At 41.3% G+C, this 19,297-nt stretch overlaps 1 protein-coding gene across 3 annotated transcripts in view; it reads left to right on the forward strand.

Moving 5' to 3' along the window:
- Positions 1-7,735: 7,735 nt before the first annotated feature.
- Positions 7,736-19,297, forward strand: part of scube3 (signal peptide, CUB domain, EGF-like 3) — a 69,840-nt gene continuing 58,278 nt past the window's right edge. For all 3 annotated transcript variants that reach the window (XM_079675355.1, XM_079675356.1, XM_079675354.1), the window contains exon 1: positions 7,736-8,059. In XM_079675355.1, coding sequence (XP_079531481.1) covers positions 7,960-8,059 — 100 coding nt within the window. In that variant the 5' untranslated portion in view covers positions 7,736-7,959. The remainder of the gene's footprint in view (positions 8,060-19,297) is intronic.

Genomic DNA, 19,297 nt, shown 5'->3' on the forward strand with positions numbered 1-19,297 from the left:
TGAAGACAACTTAAACTAGAATAAAAATGTGTGTGTATGATTTGTATTTGTTTAAGTTAGCAAGGATCTCTTTCACTGTGAAGAGGAAGCAGTTGCGTGCTATCGAACCAACACAGGCTGCTTTGTGCTGCTGCTCTGAGGCCTGCAAGCTATCTTCACTTTCCACCTGCGCTCTGTTGTCCCGCTGCCAGCAGACCTGACTGACAAGGACTCAGTGGAAGTTCCTGTCACTTTCACTGTTACCCTCATTGACATCATAGATCAGCTGCTTTGAATAACATACCAGATATCACTTTGCATACCAACGTGTAAAAAAGTTATGATGGGATCTGAGATTAGGGAATAAAGTTACTCATAAGCCTTAAATACACACGATGCAAAAGTGATATATTATAGCCAGGGTTGGGTAGAATTGGATTACATGTTATCAGGATTAAATATTAAGATTAGAAAAAAAATAAGTAACTTTAATCAACCTGAATGCCATTAATACAAATGTGCATGCAGATCATGGTGACAATGCCAAGGATTATTTGATGACATTTTAGGAAGTGTCTAAAAAATAACAGAAATGTTCTCCATGTAGTCGTCTGGAGAAACAAATTACACATAAAAAAACAGCATGCCACATGTTGTAGAATACACAATAGGCCTAACCCTTAAATGTGTACCAATACTGTTTTGGTAAGTAACTGTACATTCTGCTATGTGCAAAATGCTTTTTATTTCTATTGTAATATGTTTGGAGGTAATTATAAAGAAAATAAGTTGTTTTCGTATGAGGTAAATCTATATTAAGTGCAATATTAGATTGTTTTAATGTTCAGTTTAAAAAAATTAAATTCTTGAAATCCAATTAAGTACATTACTCACAAATGTGCTTCGTAACTGACTGCATTGTAAAGTAATCTGACCCAACCCTGATTATATCAAACAACCTGCTAACAACTGGTAGATTAAGTAGAGTAGAGCTTTTTAGTTTGAATGCCTTTTACAAATAGCATTGGCTACGTGTTAATGTTTCTAATCCTGCAGTGAGAGGTGCAGGATTTATTATTCCAGGTCGTCACACGGGGGCCGCAGAGGGAAAGACCACCATGAGGTGAGAGGGACAGGTGCGTGCTGCTGCTCTATCGAACTCTTTCCCCTGTCAATATGTGCCCTAACCTTCTCCATAACCTTAGCCAATTATTTATTCTACTTCCATCGATAATCTAATCTGAACCCTAACCGGGGAAAGGGGACACTACCTGAAGGAGAATGTCACTGCAACACACGTGTTGGTTAAAAGCAGGAAGTTACCTGTAGTAGTTTGGCCCACTAAATTGGCCTGCTGATAAACACGCGTAGCTGTGGGATAAACAGCAAAGGATGTGAAACACAGGTCATTGATTGCATATAAGGTATATATTCTGTTTCCTAATCCTACACGAATCTGAACACACATATTTCATGGTGACTTTCTACATTCTATCATTACTGCTATAAACTCCCCATAAAAAGACGCTCCAGGCCTCCTTTGAGAATCATCAGGTTCTTCATTTCATCATTTATTTGAACAGGGACAATGCACGTTGATGACAAATAATGCTTCAAATGTAAATATGCCGGATTTTTGCTTTGATATTTATATACATAGCAACAATAAATATATGATATGCAGAAATAGCATGAGCAGCATGTATTTACAACATGGTAAGTATCAGTATCTAAGTATTACAGTGATAGTTGTTAGAACAGCAATGGATGCATTTAAACAAGAAACAGCTAATTGTCGCTTCGGCATGTATTCTATTCTGCCAATTTCCTAAAAAACGTAAACAATTGCGTATTTAAATAATTGGGCTCAAGTCGTTGCCCATTGCCAATACACTGAACGCATGGCATCATACTACCTGTTGACAGGCCTGAAATAATTCGGTCTGGTCCAAAATGTTGTAACCCACTCCAAATGAAGCACGGCAAAGAGTAATATTACGAGTTATAGAAATTCCTTGTCCATTGATATACTGTAGGTTTGCAGTATCCAGTTTTTAAATCCACAGTTCTACAGAAACAGCTCGACCACTAGAGGGCAGTCTAGATTCATGTGTCCATAGCAGAAAAAAAACACAAATGCTGGAACCAGATTTCCCCACATGTGATGAGAGAGTTCATATGATGAGCAGCATTCAATAATGTGCATTCAAGACAATTCTCACATCACATGCTGATGAGAAGACTGCCTTTAGATTCAACTGCTAACATTGAGAAAACTGATGAATTTAAACACCTCTAGCCTACTTCTGCATATCACCACACAAAGGGATCCAAAAATAGTGGAAAGTGAAACTAGAACAGTGGAAATCAGTGCACTGCCATCACATGACGCTGTGATTTTACATTCTACAGTTTAGTTAAAATCTTTTAAATGTGATTCTCTATATGGTCTTGGGAGTCTTTTATCACACTCATTTGTATCATTTTTTAATGTTGTATGAAGTCATAACAGCTGATTATTTGTTGTAAATTTGCACGTTTTTAAATTCAGTTATTCATTATAAACTGTTATGGTAATCGTATCTTCGTCCCGTTACTTGAAAAGCGTAACAAATTTAGCTTTCCCCTTCAAATTGTTAAAGGGAATAATTTTGGCGTTTCTTTTACTGCCAAACAAGCCACGATAAAAAAAAAAGCCAAAGCAATGACTTTAACTCCATATTCATTGTATTTACGTCATATTTACAAGTCTGCTTTATCCTCAGTCATTCATTCAATAGTTAAATTGAATTTAGTTCAGCTGTTGATTCTTAAAAACGTCTCATTAAATGGGTTTCTTTTTGGAGAAATAGGATTTGTAGCATTTACGACTTTTCTTATTTTCTTTACAGACCTACTCCGTTATTTTTTACAGTTATTTTCTCTACTACTTATAAGGATAAACAATGGTATATGTCAATGTCCCCTGTCAATATGTGCCCTAACCTTCTCCATAACCTTAGCCAATTATTTATTCTACTTCCATCGATATTTGAATCTAAACCCTAACCACGGGGAAAGGAGAAGCTACCTGAAGGAGAGTGTCACTGCGACACATGTGTTGTTTCAAAACAGGAAGTTACCTGTACAGGAAGTTCTTTTCTCTACTACTTATAAGGTTAAACAATGGTCGAACCATTGTGGCTGAGTGCTCAGTTTTGTCCACAGCTGCAGTTTTTCAGAAGAAAATCGCTGTGTCTTGTTCCCTTCAGAGGAAATTATTCAGGGCAGAGTATTAGCAAAGAGGCCATTTGGGCGATTTAAAAGTTTTTACTCATCAAAGTGTCACAATGACCCCTAAACACAATCGTCACTTGTGTGGAGTTTAAAGCGCCTGACATGGGTTGAATGGGATCTAAAGTTTGGTGTTTGACTTGTTAAACACGTAATATTTGGTCTTTTATGACACACATAGGCTGAACCTCCACAATGGAGACACTCCCTGGGTATTGGAGCAGGTGGGTGTAGCTGCTGCACTATCAGGCTAGACAGTGAGCTCATGGGACTTCCCCAGCGCCCTGGTCCTGTTCTGTACTTACCTACCTACATGATGTGTGTGTCTGAAAGAGGCCGCCAGGAGCCTTGTCCTTTTCTTCACATATGCGTTGATCATAGGGGATTAGTGGAGACAAAGTGGCGCAGAGCCACTGCTGAGTGCGCTGGGGTTTAAGCATGCCCGGCCCAGTTCTGTGTCATCCAAAAAGTTTACTTAAAATATAGGGGTATTATCTCTCGTGTGTGTGTGTGTGTGTGTGTGTGTGTGTGTGTGTGTGTGTGTGTGTGTGTGTGTGTGTGTGTGTGTGTGTGTGTGTGTGTGTGTGTGTGTGTGTGTGTGTGTGTGTGTGTGTGTGTGTGTGTGTGTGTGTGTGTGTGTGTGTGTGTGTGTGTGTGTGTGTGTGTGTGTGTGTGTGTGTGTGTGTTAGGCGGTAGGCGCTGTTGTACAATTAAGTTGGATGATGATTGATACTTTGAATAATTCGGGCGCATCACAAAGGATTAAACGTATCACAATGTCTCCCTTTCTGCTTCATCTTATCTTGATGAGTCCACTTGATTACAGATGTACAGTACGCACACACACCAAATAGAGTATTCGCACAGGCCTGTATCCCCTCCAGCACCCACATGCTCACTCATGCAGCTAACAATCCTGTCCGTATCTTGTCTTCCTCCCTGCTGCAGCAGCATTAAGTCTCAGGTAAGATGAATTGGAGCGTAGAAAAATAAGCCCTCATAACCCATAGCCCGAGGGTGCTGCGGTGATAACGCTCATTAGAAGGTTTCAACTCTTCTGACATTTCCAGTGCTGTGATGATACAAATACAACTTGAAAAGCCTCTCGAGATGGTGCTGTTGTGTTTATCCAAGAGGCTGCAAAAGTAGTCTTTGAAAAAAGCCTTTCAGTTGGTTAGAGTGTGTGTGACACCTTCATTTCTTCCGACTTGATAACTTTGTTTCCTTTTTCCTTCCCTCTCTCTCTCTTGCTCCCTGTTAGTGCCAGTGACTAAGGCTGTGGTCAGAAGGCATTCCTGGGGCAAGCCCACAGCGTTCGCCTGGATGCTTGTACTAAAGTGTGGAACTCAGCAAGCCACTCTTCTCCCCTGTGGTGCTGGCATGGTGAGTACCAAGAGATCCTGCTGAGCCTGCGGTGGTGTTGGTAACCTCGCATATGAGGCCCCTGCAGAGAGGAAAAAGACGGGAAGAAAGAGAAAAATCCTCTGAGCTGTGAGCCTTGGCATTTTCACACATAACTCTTTTAGACAATTGGGGAGCATAGATGTCGAACTGGTAGTAGTAAATGAGGTTCTTAGGTGATGTGTCCCCGTGTATGACCATCTGGAAGAGAGCATTAGGCTCTCTGCAGGGCTTCTACTCCTCAGTTCATTAGCATGCAGGGTAGTGCAGTGATGGCTCTCACAGACGCCTCCCAACATGCATCCATCTTAAATTTATCTTGCAGCAACAGCTGTTAAAGCATCGTGTGAGCCAAAGCAAAAAAGTGGGTTGTCTAAAACAACTGGGTACCACATATATTTTGCCTCTTGATGGCTAAAAAAGGGGAAATTAGGAAGTTTGGAACCATTGAGGCAGTTGTTAAATGTGCTCCAACAATCATAAAAGTTTTTTTATAGATCCAAATAGTGTCGTGCTTCAACTCTTTTGAAAGACAAAGTTATGAACTAATACTGCCTAAAAATCTAAAAAGTACTATTCGTAACCAGTCAGGTTGCGGTCGGTTACTCAAATCTTATACAACATGTTGCATAAAAACGTTGTCTCCCTCTAAAAAAATGGTCTCCATTGGACTTAATCTACAAAAGCTCTTTCTCGACACCTTCCACACTCTTTACCCTGTGCTGAAGTCCTGTTCATGACGAGCATCATACATTAAACATTTCCTCGGCTTCCCTTGTGTGTCTGTAAGTGTAAAAATAGCTTTGTTTTGTGCACAGTGTGATGCCCGTGCACAGCCCCCTGTATTTAATGAAGTGTTGCCATGAAAAGTGTACTGATCCTGCAGCGTGACTTTGGTGGCAAACTGTGTTCTGACTTTTTCAAACTCCCCGAGTGACTGAGCTCATTTGGTTATACAAGTGCTCCCAATTACCAAGAGATTTAGATACAGGGACAGGGGATATTTCCATATCCCTGACGGATGTTATTTTAATTACACTGAATTGCTTGACTTTGTGCTCAAGATTTACATTATTCTTCTTCTTCAGTGGAATCAAAGAGGGATTCTCGGAAGGTAATTCTGTTGTCCTGAATCTCCTTTTTAGTGAGGCCCCTAATCTTTGTCAAAACATGGGGTAGCATTGGAATCCGTATTGAATTACTTAGTTTATAAAATATCTTACTTTACATCGGAGGTTACGTCTTGACACCTTTTCTTAGAAGTAATGGTAATTTTAAAAAGTGGCAGAATGGCGGATAATGAAATATAATACTCTTTATCAGCCATAGAACTTTTTCCATCTGAAGAAAGTAGAGCTGTTATCTCCAATCAACCTCATTGTGAGGCCCTAATTATATCTGATTGGAGAAACAAATTACACATGGAAGCCAGCGAGATAATTATAGTTTCGAATCCGCCCGTCCTTTGAAATGACAACATAAAGGCATCAACACAGCTGATTCATTAAGGTGATAATGCAGGCAGAGGTACCAGGTGTGGGGATTCAGATGCAGTTCCTCTGTGGGGCGCTTCCTGAAAACAAATGATTCTGATGTGATTTTTTGGTGAAATGCGGTAGAGTAGATCAGTGGGCTGTGCGTCTGGTAATGTGAGCGTGGAGCTTTTTGATTCATGAACCCCTCATGCCTCATTCCTCAGGTCTTGGGGGTAATGATTGCAAACCTGTGATCAGTGTTTTGCAGGGATGGCTGATGCCAGAGATTGAAAAGCAAACTAATCCATTGAACTACAAAACCCTTCATATCCTTATTTTGTTTATGAAAAATTGTATTTTTGTTCCATGCACACCTAAATGACTCTCGATTTTTGACACCAGACAAGGCTTTACTTATTCAAAGCCAGGAGAAAAATCAATATGGCTGAATCTTCTACAGAGAAAAAGTCAATACTGACGAGCGGATAATGTGGTGTTGGTTATGGTATTTAAAACCAGATGACACAAAATGTATTTTGAATTCTTGTTTGTTTTTAATTCTTTTGGGTGGTCCCTATACCAGATGATAATGCTTTAATCAATGTTCCTGTAAACAATTACTGCTTATTATTTATCATACCTGAGGAATTGATTCATGTTGAAGGGCATTTGAAACAGCTGGTATAGTTTATTCATCTCAAATAACTAAATATGGACATGTTTTTTTATTAAATAAATAAATTCTTCATGTTTTTTTAATTACAGGTTCTCTTGGAGGTTAGTTCTTCATGCAGGTCCAGCTGCAGCTATAACAGGAATATTAAATTGCTTAGGGCCCCCAATTGACCTCAGAATAATGATGACATGCAGAAACTGGGGAAGTGTTTTCATCTTCCAGTTTTAAATAAGTTTTGCAATTTAGTGCTTAGCTCTAGTTGAACTTTTAAATCAGTTCAGTAAGCATGGAGGAGAAAGATTAATTTAATCATATTTCTCCCCTTTAGTTCAATACATTTGTTAAGAATTTCCTCAAACATCCTTTAATATTTGGGGCTTGATTGGCCTTTTTCTAAATGACTAACTGTTTTAATGAACACATTCATCTTCTATCAGTGAGATAGCAGACATCATACACTTCAACACTGAACCCACGACCCGAGGAAAATTGGTGCTTATTGGTTGCTGAATGAGCTGAACAAAATGCAATCTCCAAGCTATTACTTTTCCCATCCAAGTCATTTATAAATCCATCCGCCTTCTAGCACCCTTTCAGCCAAGCTTTTACGCCGACGGGACACTGTTTTTGCTCAGGTGACACCGGCCAGGTGAACTCAGAAACCCGGCTCCGGTGCGCGTGGTAGCCCAGGTCTACTTTTACTGGTACCTTTGTGTACATCCCTGCAGAACAAACACATAAGGGAAACAGTGAGAGTGAGAAGATAAGGAGCAGCACAGGAGTCCGGAGCGCTTCTTCTCTCCTCCCCCTTCAGACCCCTCCGCTCCACTCCATCTCTCCCTCTCCCTTTTCCTCCCTCTCTCTCTCCCGCTCTCTCTCGCTCTTTCTCTCTCACTCCCCCTTTCTTAAATTGACATTGGTCTGGCTCGAAACATGATAACAGAAAAGCCTTCCTCCGCTCCCCGTTGTCGGGCTGTCCTCGCCGATCACTTGAAACCGAAATAAGCAGTGCAAAGAGGAACGGGATCGGACAGTGTCCTATCAGCGGCTCCTCAGAGGGAATAACAAGAGACCTTTATATACCGCACAGCCTATGTGCTCTTGCGCATCGTAGACCTTAGAAAGTACTCGTGTTCAACTCTAGTGAAAGTTAACATGTATATGCACGCTTTGAGACGCGCAAGCCTTGGATTTGTAGGTTTCTGCCTGGTCGCCTTTGTCCAACAGTCAGCTTCAGGAAGTAAATCCACTCAAGGTACGTTTTCATGAAAATAAATAAAATAGCTTAATTTATAACTACTGATGGCTGGGAATGTACTGTTCTGCCAAACTGCTTGTGGCCCAATTGATAGATTTCTTAGATATTTGTGGAAAGCCATTGATCAGCTGTCTAAATAAATAGAACTTTGTATTAAAACAAGTAAAAAGCAGAATATTTGAAAATGTAGAGAGTACAAAGTAAAGTTTTTAGAGCTTTTGATCCATCAAATACTCTTGTTTAATTCAAGCAGGCGCCTTCTGTTGATCCACTGACTCATTATGCAATCACTCAATTGCTTTTTTATGTTGTGTCAGTTGATTTGTATTTATGCAGTCTTGATGAAAGGAAACATAAAAAGACTTCAATTAAGTTTCGCTGAGTGTTTTCTGTTGTCATAAGAAAAAAGCAGCTGTCTTTGATCTTCAAAGAGCAAGCAGTGTGAACGGTTATGTTTCATAGCTAATCCTGCAGGTAATTGTAGTGAGAATAGCAGGAGGTATTTGTCACAGTCCAGACAAGTATTTGACACCGTCCTGTAACGCACACATGGAGGAGTCTCTGTCTGTCAGACACTGCAGCTACAGTGCCGGCCTGCCTGCTTGCCCGCACCCCCCCCCGCCCCCCCCACACCCCCCCCCCCCCACAGCTGCCCTCTTGCTCTCTTCTCATGTGAGAAATTATTCAGACTAGACAAGGGCTGCCTGAATCAAAAACCCTGGCACCTTACAGAAAGAAAGACACGGTGTTACACACTCAATCTGTGATCGGCTCAACCTTTCTTCTCAAGGGTTTTCATCACTTAATTTTCCCACAATACAAATGCCAAGACGGAGCTGCCAGAAGTATTTGCATGCAAAGACACATCATGGTTCCTGTGTGAGTGCTGATTGTGGTCGGTGATGTTTCACACACACAAAAAGACATCTCTCGGGCGGTCGACAAGGCAAAAAGAGAAAGGGGGTGGGTGACTATTTTGCATCCTGGGTGGTCTGCCCCCACTTGTGGGAAAACTCAATATTTACATTTTGCAATTAGAACTACTTTTTTCTCACTTTATTTTCCACAACATCGATTACACACTTCCTTGTAGTGTGGAATGCCGCTGTGTGAGTGTCTGTCTGTAATGGCATGCACCTGTTTGTTGGTGACCGATCTGAAACGCCATGAACGACCACTTGGTTGGCTTCTCCTCCAGTTCCTGTTTATCAGTGCATCTCTGCAGTGACATATTGTCTGTGTTTGACTGAGTTATTTGTGAGCATATGTTGTGCTTACTGAAAATAAATATTGTGATTTTATGTTGGTGGCTGTGGTACTGACAAGTCTGCAAGCTGGGAACAATTTTGCAAACCGTAGAAACGGATAGAAGAACAATGACTAAGAAAATGCACAATTTGTCATCTCAATATTTATTCAACACAGATGTTGCAGAGTCTTTGTCTTTCATCAACGTCAGTCTAATCATGGCACTGAGTTTCAGACATCAGTCATTACTCTAAGAAGAAGAACGGAGCAAGAGAGCAGTGGAATGACGGGAGGGAAGATTTGAGGATGTGGTGGAGAGAATGACAAAGAAGGGAAAATTGAGACAGTGGGAAACGGGAGAGATTAAGGCAGCCGAGACAGACGAGGAGAGAGAAGGTTTCTTAGTGTGGCACCAGCAACAAGCGGGTAAAAGAGAAGGAAAGGAAAGAGGGGAGCCATAGACGTCATGGCAAATCACTTTCCCTCGAACAGAGTCAGGAGCTCTTCGTTAATGCAGCAGCACCAAGGCAACGGTTGGTGTGGGGCTGACATGCTGCTGGGGCTGGCTATGTTGGTGTAACCTCTGCTCCGGGGCCTGGGGGTCTAAAGACGCAGGGCTGCCTGAGCGGGGAGGAAGGCCAGACCCAGGCCTGGACACACTGTGGGAACCCAGCAGCCTTGGCAATATGAGGCCCAAGTGACGGGGAAGCTTACCTAGAGTTGCTGCCCTGAGTCCCCACTATTAGCGAGATGGAAAGGAAGAAGAAACCCCCCCCCCCCTTCCATCACCAACCCATCCACCCCCAACACTCACTCTTTCCCTTTTTCACCCAACTCTTGCTTTGTTTGCTTTGTCCTCGCTTCCTTTCCTTTGCACTTAATGAAGTAGCTGTGGTTTTTCTCTGTCAGCCATAAGCTACGACTGCATGACACCCAGAGTGTCAAAAAGCTTGCTGTCAGCCTGTGTGCTATTTATATTAATGAAACCAAAAAGACGTGCACAGCTCCCTTCTGTCCCCCCTCTCCGGTCCCCTTGATCCAGTCCGGCAGATTTGTGTTACTTGATAGAAGGGAGGACATTTTGCAGGTCTGTGTAAGCATGGAAGTGTCTGCAAATGTGTGTGCGTACATGTAATTGGGACAGTGAGAAGAGAATGTTGGTTTTTTCGAAGCTGAAGAAACATAAAATAACTATTATAGGGCTTTTATTTCTGCCCATGCCCTTGAATGTCTCTGAATGTTAGCTGTTAAGTAGAAAGACGAAGAAGAAACCAAAGGAAAGTGGACAGTCTACAGCACTGTCTTCTATGGACATGGCAAGTCATCTCACTTAACATTTTGACAACACTTTGGAGTTCGTTTCTCATCACCTTCACTCTCGTTTCTCTGGCTGTGTGTTTTGTTTTATGCGTTGCCTGTGAGTCCTGACAGGCTCATGCAGTGGTATTTGTGGAGCAGTTACACTTATCCCCTCAGAGACTGGAAGTGCTTTAAAACAAGCAGACCCAAAAGTCCCTATTTGCCTGCCAAGGTACCGGAGCACAATTTTTGGTAAAGTCCTTTTTAACAGCCGGGCGAATGGAAGATGTTTTCAGGTCAGCCAGGGAAGAAAAAAAAAAAACCTCTCATCGGGATGGTCTGTGACTTTGAGAAGCTACAGACTTTGCAGATCAGGACATTGCTGTTCGGATCATTTAACCAAAGTGACATATCACCCTTTAATTTCTCCCATTCATTACATCTCGCTATTTAGACCCAATTAAAGCAGATGAGCTCCTAACCTAGAAATGCCCTTTACAAAAAGTCAGTCTTTTCTCTCTCGGCAGCAGTGACAGATGGTTGTGTTCTCGTTATGATCCGAGTGTCTGTGGTAGGTTGAGCCTCGGGGTAGCCCTCGGTCACCTGCTGATGAGTGGGTGGAGGGGATCAATCGAGCTTCACTCTACCACTCAGCAGACACACTCAAAAAGCATCTGCCTGACAAGTAGCGCTCCAGTACCACTGTACATGTTGTTACAGAGCAGCCGAGAGAGCAGGGAGATTATTATCTTGGCATTACTTGAGTGGTGAAAACACTTGATAACCATTCTGTCCAAGAGCAATGCGGTATGAATCACGAAAATGACTTTGATCTATGGGTGTGTTGCGAGGACAAGTGTGTGTGTGTATGACTGCGATGAGGGATTTTTAGACTGGATATTAATGATTGCACTTAGAAGGCACAAGTGCTTTCACTTTCCCAAAATGAGGCTCCGTTATAGATAGAGAATCTTTTTAAAAAACAGGGAGCAGTCGAGGTTTATTGTGCCTTTTTATTTTTCTCTTCAGTGTGGCCAAGTTGCAGCTTGATAGAAACATTTTAGTTTAATTTTAGGGCAGGCAGGCTACAGCTCCACACAGAGCGAAGGCCATGTTTACCGGCACATGTAAAGTCGAAGCTGTCTGGTGCAAGCTGTGACCCAAGGCGGTTCAGTGAGCCTTCGTTCTGGACAGTCACTCACTTTCATCCCGGGTACGGCTGGAAGGAAAAAAGAAAGACATTTTCATCTGCAACAGAGCGTCAGGGATTCTCTAAACAAGGAGCTCGAAGTGCACTTTGCAAATGATTAGCATTTAATCCATCTATTCCCCTTTTTCCTTGCATTAAACCGCATATTTGCTAGAGTGTCTTTTGTATCTTAAGAAAATGAGATATAACGTTATTAGTTCTCTCTTTTGCAAGTTTCACTGCTTAATGTATCGGCATCACATGCACAATATGTCAATTTAAAGAAATGTAGGAAACACCATTATTTGAGTAGGAAGATTGACACCACTTCTCTCATCGTTCAATTTACGGCTACAACCAGCAGCTTATTTTAGCACCACTACAAGAAAGGGAGGGGGGGGCTAACCTGGCTCTGTCAAATTGTTACTGAATGCATCTTCCAGCACCCCTGAAGCTCACTAATTAACACCTAATTCCTAGTTTGTTTAATCAGTTCGGTTACTTCCTTGAGTCTCTGCTGGTTGCCTGGCAACTGCATTGAGTCAAGGAAGAGTCAACACCCCCCCTTCGCAATACTGTTAATTGTCGTTACACCTTATGTTTCTGTATAGATTGAACAATGAAGCTATGACAAGTTATTTTTAGGTGCTGGTAGATGCATTTTATTTCAATGTGTTTGAGGCTATGTGTTATCACACATTTCCAGTCTTGATGCTAAGCTAACTGGCTGTAGCTTCATATTTATCGTATGAATATAAGATTGTCATTTTTATCAAACTCTGAATTTCCCAATTATGTTTTTGGTTTAGAGTTTCCTGCGAATGATTAGTGTTTCAGTTTGTGTCGGCATGTGTGTGAGTCTTTGTAGTCTAATCATCTTTTCTGCTTTTCTTCATTTTACATCCAATTATAACTGCTTTCCATCGTCTGCTGCACATATAAACAGAATTTGAAAATGTCCCAGCTACCTACCTGTAGATATTGCAGTTTCCCTGATCCCCAGAGGAACACATCAGCTGTTCAGATTCTTCTGTCATGGCTTTCTCAAGCAGAAAATCACCTTATCAGCAGCTAGCGACACGGCTGTGACCATTATTTGTCAGCTCATTTACAATGGGTGCAGGGTTGACAATGCTGTACACAGTGTATATTCCCTGTGCAACAAGAAGACAAAGTAGTTTAAATCACCCAAACTTTTCCTGCAAACACCATGACAACTGCTTTGTATGCAACACCAGTGTCCAGTGGTGAGAAACATGCAAACCCTCACACTGAGGAGTGCAGAGCTAGTGTGGAGTTTGTTTATTTATCGAGGCTTTAATCTGAACAATATGTTCCAAATGAGTGCTGTGATACTCCCGACTGTGGAGTTGTGGTTTTAAAAACTCTCTCCTGCTCTTTCCCTCTCGGCCTGTCAGTGGCCTTTGTTCTCTGTGCAGATGCGGCACTGTGCTGACGTCCCTGTTGGTTTCGGGGGAGGATGGAATCATTGTTGATGGCAATTTAACCCCCCCCCCAGACTTAAACTCACCTCCAGAGCCCCCTTCAAAAGTGCTGATGGCTTGCTGCGGAGCCTCCGTGCCGTCCCTCAGCCAGCTGCAGCAGCTCTCAGATCATTAATCCTCTAACTAACCCCCCTCTCCACAGAGCCCACATTTGTTTTTCTGTTACATTACTCACTGATTGGGGGTACTGTGACTCAGGAGGAGATATCACGGGGACTGTCACCTCAGGCTCTGAACTCTCTAATCCCACAGCTGACGCCCCACCATCCTTCCTCCTCTTTGGCCTCTCTTCCCCGCTCCCCCCTGTGACCTCTCTGCTGAATAATGAGGCTGCGTCTCTCTTTGAGAGTTTGGGGGGGTCAGCGAGGGACGTCATTAGGCTGGTCTGCGGTGGTCAGCGTTGTCGGAGGGGGGTTGGGGGTCAGAGAGAGCCTTGTTTACAGACTGTGTGTGTTTACATTCCTGATGGTGAGCGCCAGCTTTAGAGACTGCTGGAAGTCAAAGGAAATGCTCTTATTCTGCTTAGTAATGGAAAAATCCAACCCAATACATCAAGGAATCCAAATGAAAAAGAAAACGCCTAGTTATTTATTTGGTGGGTTCTGGCCAATGCATTCTGGGTAGAAAGATGGATGACTTCACCGTTGAATATGGGACATCCTCAATGGACAGAGGCATGGGACAAAACACATGACCCTCTGCAGTATTTAATCACCCCCACTGAACTCCAGATATATATTTATTGCAGACTGTAATAGCTTATGCTGTTGATTAATGGCAAGCACTGGTTGTTCACGGCTCTTTGTTTTAAATCATTATGCAATCGATCATACAGGCATATGGGCTGCATCTAGGGTTATGTTTATCATTGATTAATCTGCAGTATATTTATTGATTAATTCATTAATCATTTGGTCTGTAAAAATGTAAGTAAATATTCCCATTTCAAAAGTCAATTATAACGTTTTGTTTAAACTGCAGCTCTAGAAGCAATGATGATTTACGATGTACTGTAATATTAAAAGGTGCACATTTATGTCATTCACATAATTAAAAAGGGTACTCTGAGTGGCCAGGTGTCTATAGATTGCAAGAAATGTTTACGGTTAAAAAATATTTTTATAGATTTCAATAATAATACTTACAGTATAACAATAATATCCATATCGGGGTCGTATAAAGCTGTTATGATGAATTGATCATCCATCAACAGGAAAGTGAACAGCAATATTGACTTTAATTCTTTAACCAAAATGACAAACTTTAGCCAGTTGCAAACTTTTAGATTTGAGGTTTTTATTTCTTATATTTTATTATAAACTGTATATATTTAAAAAAATGTTTTGCTTTGGGTTAACTGACAAACAGTGAACTGAAAAAAGTTTGCTAAAAAGTTTTCTCCCTAACTTGCCCTAACCTTTTTACCTCTCTAAAAAAAAGCCTTGACATTTTACATTTTCTTCTCTGACACCCATTCCAGTCAGATTGAAATACAGTAGTGATGGAGAGGCCATCAAACAGTTTATACTTCTTTACGAGTGAAATGTGAGCAATAAGTGATTATGCTGTCTCACTGTATTTAAGTGGAACATATATCCACTCAGTTCCAGCCCACTGAACTTCACATTTCTGAGCTGTAATGCCTGCTTCACAGCTTACACAGAACCATTCACTTTATGCCCCAGTTTGACAGGAAACAACTAAAAATATCACACTTGTGCTGTAATTGCTACGTAGCCATCTTTATAGTCGGTACTGTATCTGGTTAAAGTAACCACCAATGAATGTAATTGCTGTGTGCAGAGGGTAGAGTGTCATGTCAGTTAGCTCTGTTTGTATAAATATAAGGTATACAGCTGGTCTAAGTGCCAACCTTTCCGTGTATAAAATAAGCTGCATGGGGCCATTAACAGTGGACGACACATGCCACGAAGGTTGAAAAATCCCCTGAAAGGTACAAATGAATTTCTTGTCACTTTAACTCCTCATGGGAAATGGTTACAAGTTATGCTCAATTATTCAGTGTGCTACATATTAGACCCCAGACCCTTGGAGCATGTCACGTCGACCTCTCTGCGCTCTCTTAGTATTACTCTATGATTCCCTTAATTACTGTAATAAGTGTTTTTCTTCTGGAGGTGGCCCGGAGGTCTGTGAGTCATAGTGTATTAGGGCCACACATGCTAAAGGGAAAGCAGGGCACCAGATGCTTGGTCTGTGGTCAAAATAAGGGAATCAACATTATTTATTCACAGAGTTTGAGAAATGCTTAATAAATGAAACGAGGTCAAACTTGTCTCATCATTGTCGCTGTCTTTTTGTTGGAAAGCACATATTGGTATTTTGCTGGTTTGAGTCAGTTGAACAACCCAAAATACACATCCATTATATCAGTTATTACAGAATCAACTGTAGAACAAGGAAGGGGTACATAATAAATGTTGGACTTAAGAAGCTGACCAGGTTATTGGAAGCTTTCAAAAAAATATGGTCACAATTTCCCCTTGTCTGAAGTTATTTCCTATTTTGTTCAACTGGAAATTGAAAGAATAGATTATAATTTGTTAGGGTTGATAAGATAACTGTATTAACCGCCAAAGAGGAAACTAGAATTTCCCATAATGAAACTCAACAACAACCTTTGATTTGAATACATCATTAGTTTTTTCAAACTTTGAACTCCATTTTACTACTGACTTCACAGGTGAACTGAGTGCCCCTTTAAAGAATATACAATCACAAGGTTCACAAGGTTAATAGACATAAATAATAAAAGGAAGTCTTGCACACTCTGGTTTTAAACAAGCTAAACGCAAAGATAGTCTTTCAGCAAGTTAACAAGATGTAGCTCTCCTTAAACTCAGCTTTCATGTCTTTGTGCATTTTCCCTCCGGCCCCAGATTCATCTGAGGCTTCACGGTTGGTGGACACAAGCAGGGAGGGACCCGGGGTTTTGAAGTTGTGATCACAGTTTCTGAAAGCACAGGATCAGTCAGTGGTCATGATTCCTAAACATTTAGAGTGTGTGAAGGATGAGTGTAAATATCCCGAATGGAAGCAGTTGATATTTTTATTCACAACTTTGTAGAGGTTTGCTGGACAGCCAACAGAGTGTCCCTTCATTAGCTGAAGGGGATCTTGGCAAGAGGGGGAGAGATGCTAAATTTTGTGTTAATGTTGACGTCTGCATTTCATCAAAACCATTTTTCGGTAGAGGGAGGGGGGGGGGGACTGGCCAGTCTGCTGCCCTGCACATTTTGGAAGTCTGTGACATTTCTCCAGTGTGCTGTGATAATGTTGCAACAACCAGCCATAGTTCCTGTCCTTTCCACAACCTCACACTCACTTCCTCTCATTAGTGCCTACCATATATAGCGCTGGGTGTACACACATTCAGGCAACTAATATCACTGTGATGTGGTGAGTGTATACAACATTTAAAAAAGAGTGGTACACTGATTGTTTGTTAGTTGTTATGTTTTGAGTTCTGCATAATGAGGAATGGGCAGGGTCAGCTTTCACATTTTTCTGCTGAAGGGGGAAAGTTTCTCTGTGAAATCCGAGTTCAAGACGCACCTAGAATAACTATTTTCAAAGTAAATCATGGAAAGACTTTTGGGAAGCAAGAGACATCTTGTATCAAGTAGTCAAAGAGTCTCGATTTTTCAGATGCGGGTGAAGCATAGATGTCATTTGAACAATATTAACAATTTTAGCAAGGTAGTTAAACTCATTTGTAGAAGCAACAAATCAAACAGATTCATTATTTGATAGAAAATGTATTTGTATTGGTCTTGAAACATGTCTGAAAGAGATCTTTAAATGTTAATAGGGACATATTAATTTCCCCTTTTTCTCAGGCGGTACAAAAAATTGCTTGCTGTATTTTTTCCAATCCCAAAGCTAGACTGAGGAAATGAGCCATTTTTCCAAACCCTATGCTTTTTCTTTACAACAAATGTTTGTGAGTTGAACATCATTTCATCATATGGCTCATTTACAGTAAGTAGAAAAAGAGGTGGTACCGTCTTTCAAACAGAATCAGCCATTCAGCCTCTGCTGCTCTGTAGCTAAAGTAATTATCCTGACATTAACCCCATCCTGCACAACCACAACCCTAAGTATAGTGTAAGTGTGGTTCTAAGATGGATAATTACAATACTTGTTCCTTTGTAATTATACGCAGTACGACAAACGCTGTGATCCTAAGAACACCTCTTTATGGACTTGAACCCAGCACCCTTCCGCCTTTCCCACAAGGAGATCATGAAAATGATGAATTTCATCCGAAAATGCTTTTGTCAAGAAAGAATGTTTTGTTTCTGAAGTGAAACTGCGACCGTTGAAAAGCTGCACCAAATCATTCTGTCAGGAATACACAGCTGAATACTCTGCTGCTCCCGCTGACTGAATGCATCACTTGGTCCATATTTTTTTACTTTTATTTTTGAAAGTTGATTGCAGGCAGCGCCAGTAAAGCTACACCTATGGGTGTCCCAGCTCCACTCAGTCTATTTCTGTATCTAAAGGAAAGGTGATGGGCTGAAGGGGGGCAGCTTTGGGGCAAAGCAAACAGTGAGGGTCTCAACACTCAAAGTAAACATTACCCTATGTTTGAACTACACACCTTCAGCACTACAGTTCTCCCACACACTCGCGCTCTACCCTCTGAGTTTTATTTCTGCTAACACCCCCTTGAGCCGGCCCAGCTAAATACACCGCTTATCCCATGGTCTTCTCATAAATCAGGGAGGAAAAGCACCTCTGACAGGGTCTCACCTCCACGGCCAGCAGCCCTTAGCCGGCAGCTCTGACTTTCATGCAGGGAATAAATGGACTAATGGCTTTTCAGAGTAACTTTCCTAATGACCATCTGTGAGGACATAAGGATGTTTTATCCAGCAAATGTAATACAGTTATAATAAATCACATGTATATACCCGACTAACTCTGAAACTCTCCTATTGCCACCTACCGAAAGTAAAAGCCTGCTTTGCTGAGTCGACAGCATATGAGGATAGTAGTTTGACACACAGCAAGTTTCATTGAGCAGACAATAGAGCATGAAATGAGTCTGTTTGAGAGGAGTGAAAACATGTTTCAATATTGTATATCAGCTTTTTTTTATCTAAGAAAATCATCAAACTCAGTACTCTGAGAGTGTCACTGGGTTTAAACACAGACTCCAGCTTTCTGTGGCTTTGCTGTGCTCAAGTGCATGAACCAAAGGAGGGCAGCAACAGCAGCAATATTAGAAATGACACATTCCCTAAAGGAAACTGTTTAAACATCTGAGCATTGCCCAACATCCCTTTCTTCTTTGGTTTTGGCGTTGTTTATTCATCCTTGTCTCGAAGCGTCGGCTTCATCCTCCACTGCCTTAACTTGTTCTCAACAACTGTGATTCCTCAACACAAAAGAATGAAAGAAACTCAATGAAAAACCCAATCTTTTCATCTCGGGCATGAGTCAATTACCAGAGCAGCATTTCTGAGCATGCTCCATGTTTTTTTCCCCTCAGAGTGTTCAGAGGATTCTCTTCTGGAACATAAGGGATTATCGATTCTGACATGTTTATTTCCACGGCAAAGACATGTTGGGTTTCCAACCTAACCAGCAGATTTTGGTTTTGTTGTTCATTTGTCGGTTGGAAAACTCCCAGTAACTTTTATGGGAAGATTTACAAAAGGAAAACAGGCTATTGTAGCTTGTGGGCCAGGGTGTCCTCGTTGTTTTCATTTCAATTTGTGCAATTTAAACTAAAGGCAATGGGAATGTTGAAGTCACAAATTGCTTGTGTTTTGGTGGGTTTCCACATTTTGGTTTATTGAGTTTCTCGCTTTATGCAAACCCTTTGCACAGACTTAATTCATTTTTCATGTGCTCATACAGTTAGTGTAGTAGCTGGTGCTGTCTCAGATTACATTAAGTAAAAGTTATATTTGCACAAAGATGTATCTTTAGTGCAGATTTGCCATCCTTTTATAGATTGTA

The sequence above is a fragment of the Notothenia rossii genome, assembly GCF_949606895.1.
Source record: "Notothenia rossii genome assembly, chromosome: 4".
Taxonomy (NCBI): domain Eukaryota; kingdom Metazoa; phylum Chordata; class Actinopteri; order Perciformes; family Nototheniidae; genus Notothenia; species Notothenia rossii.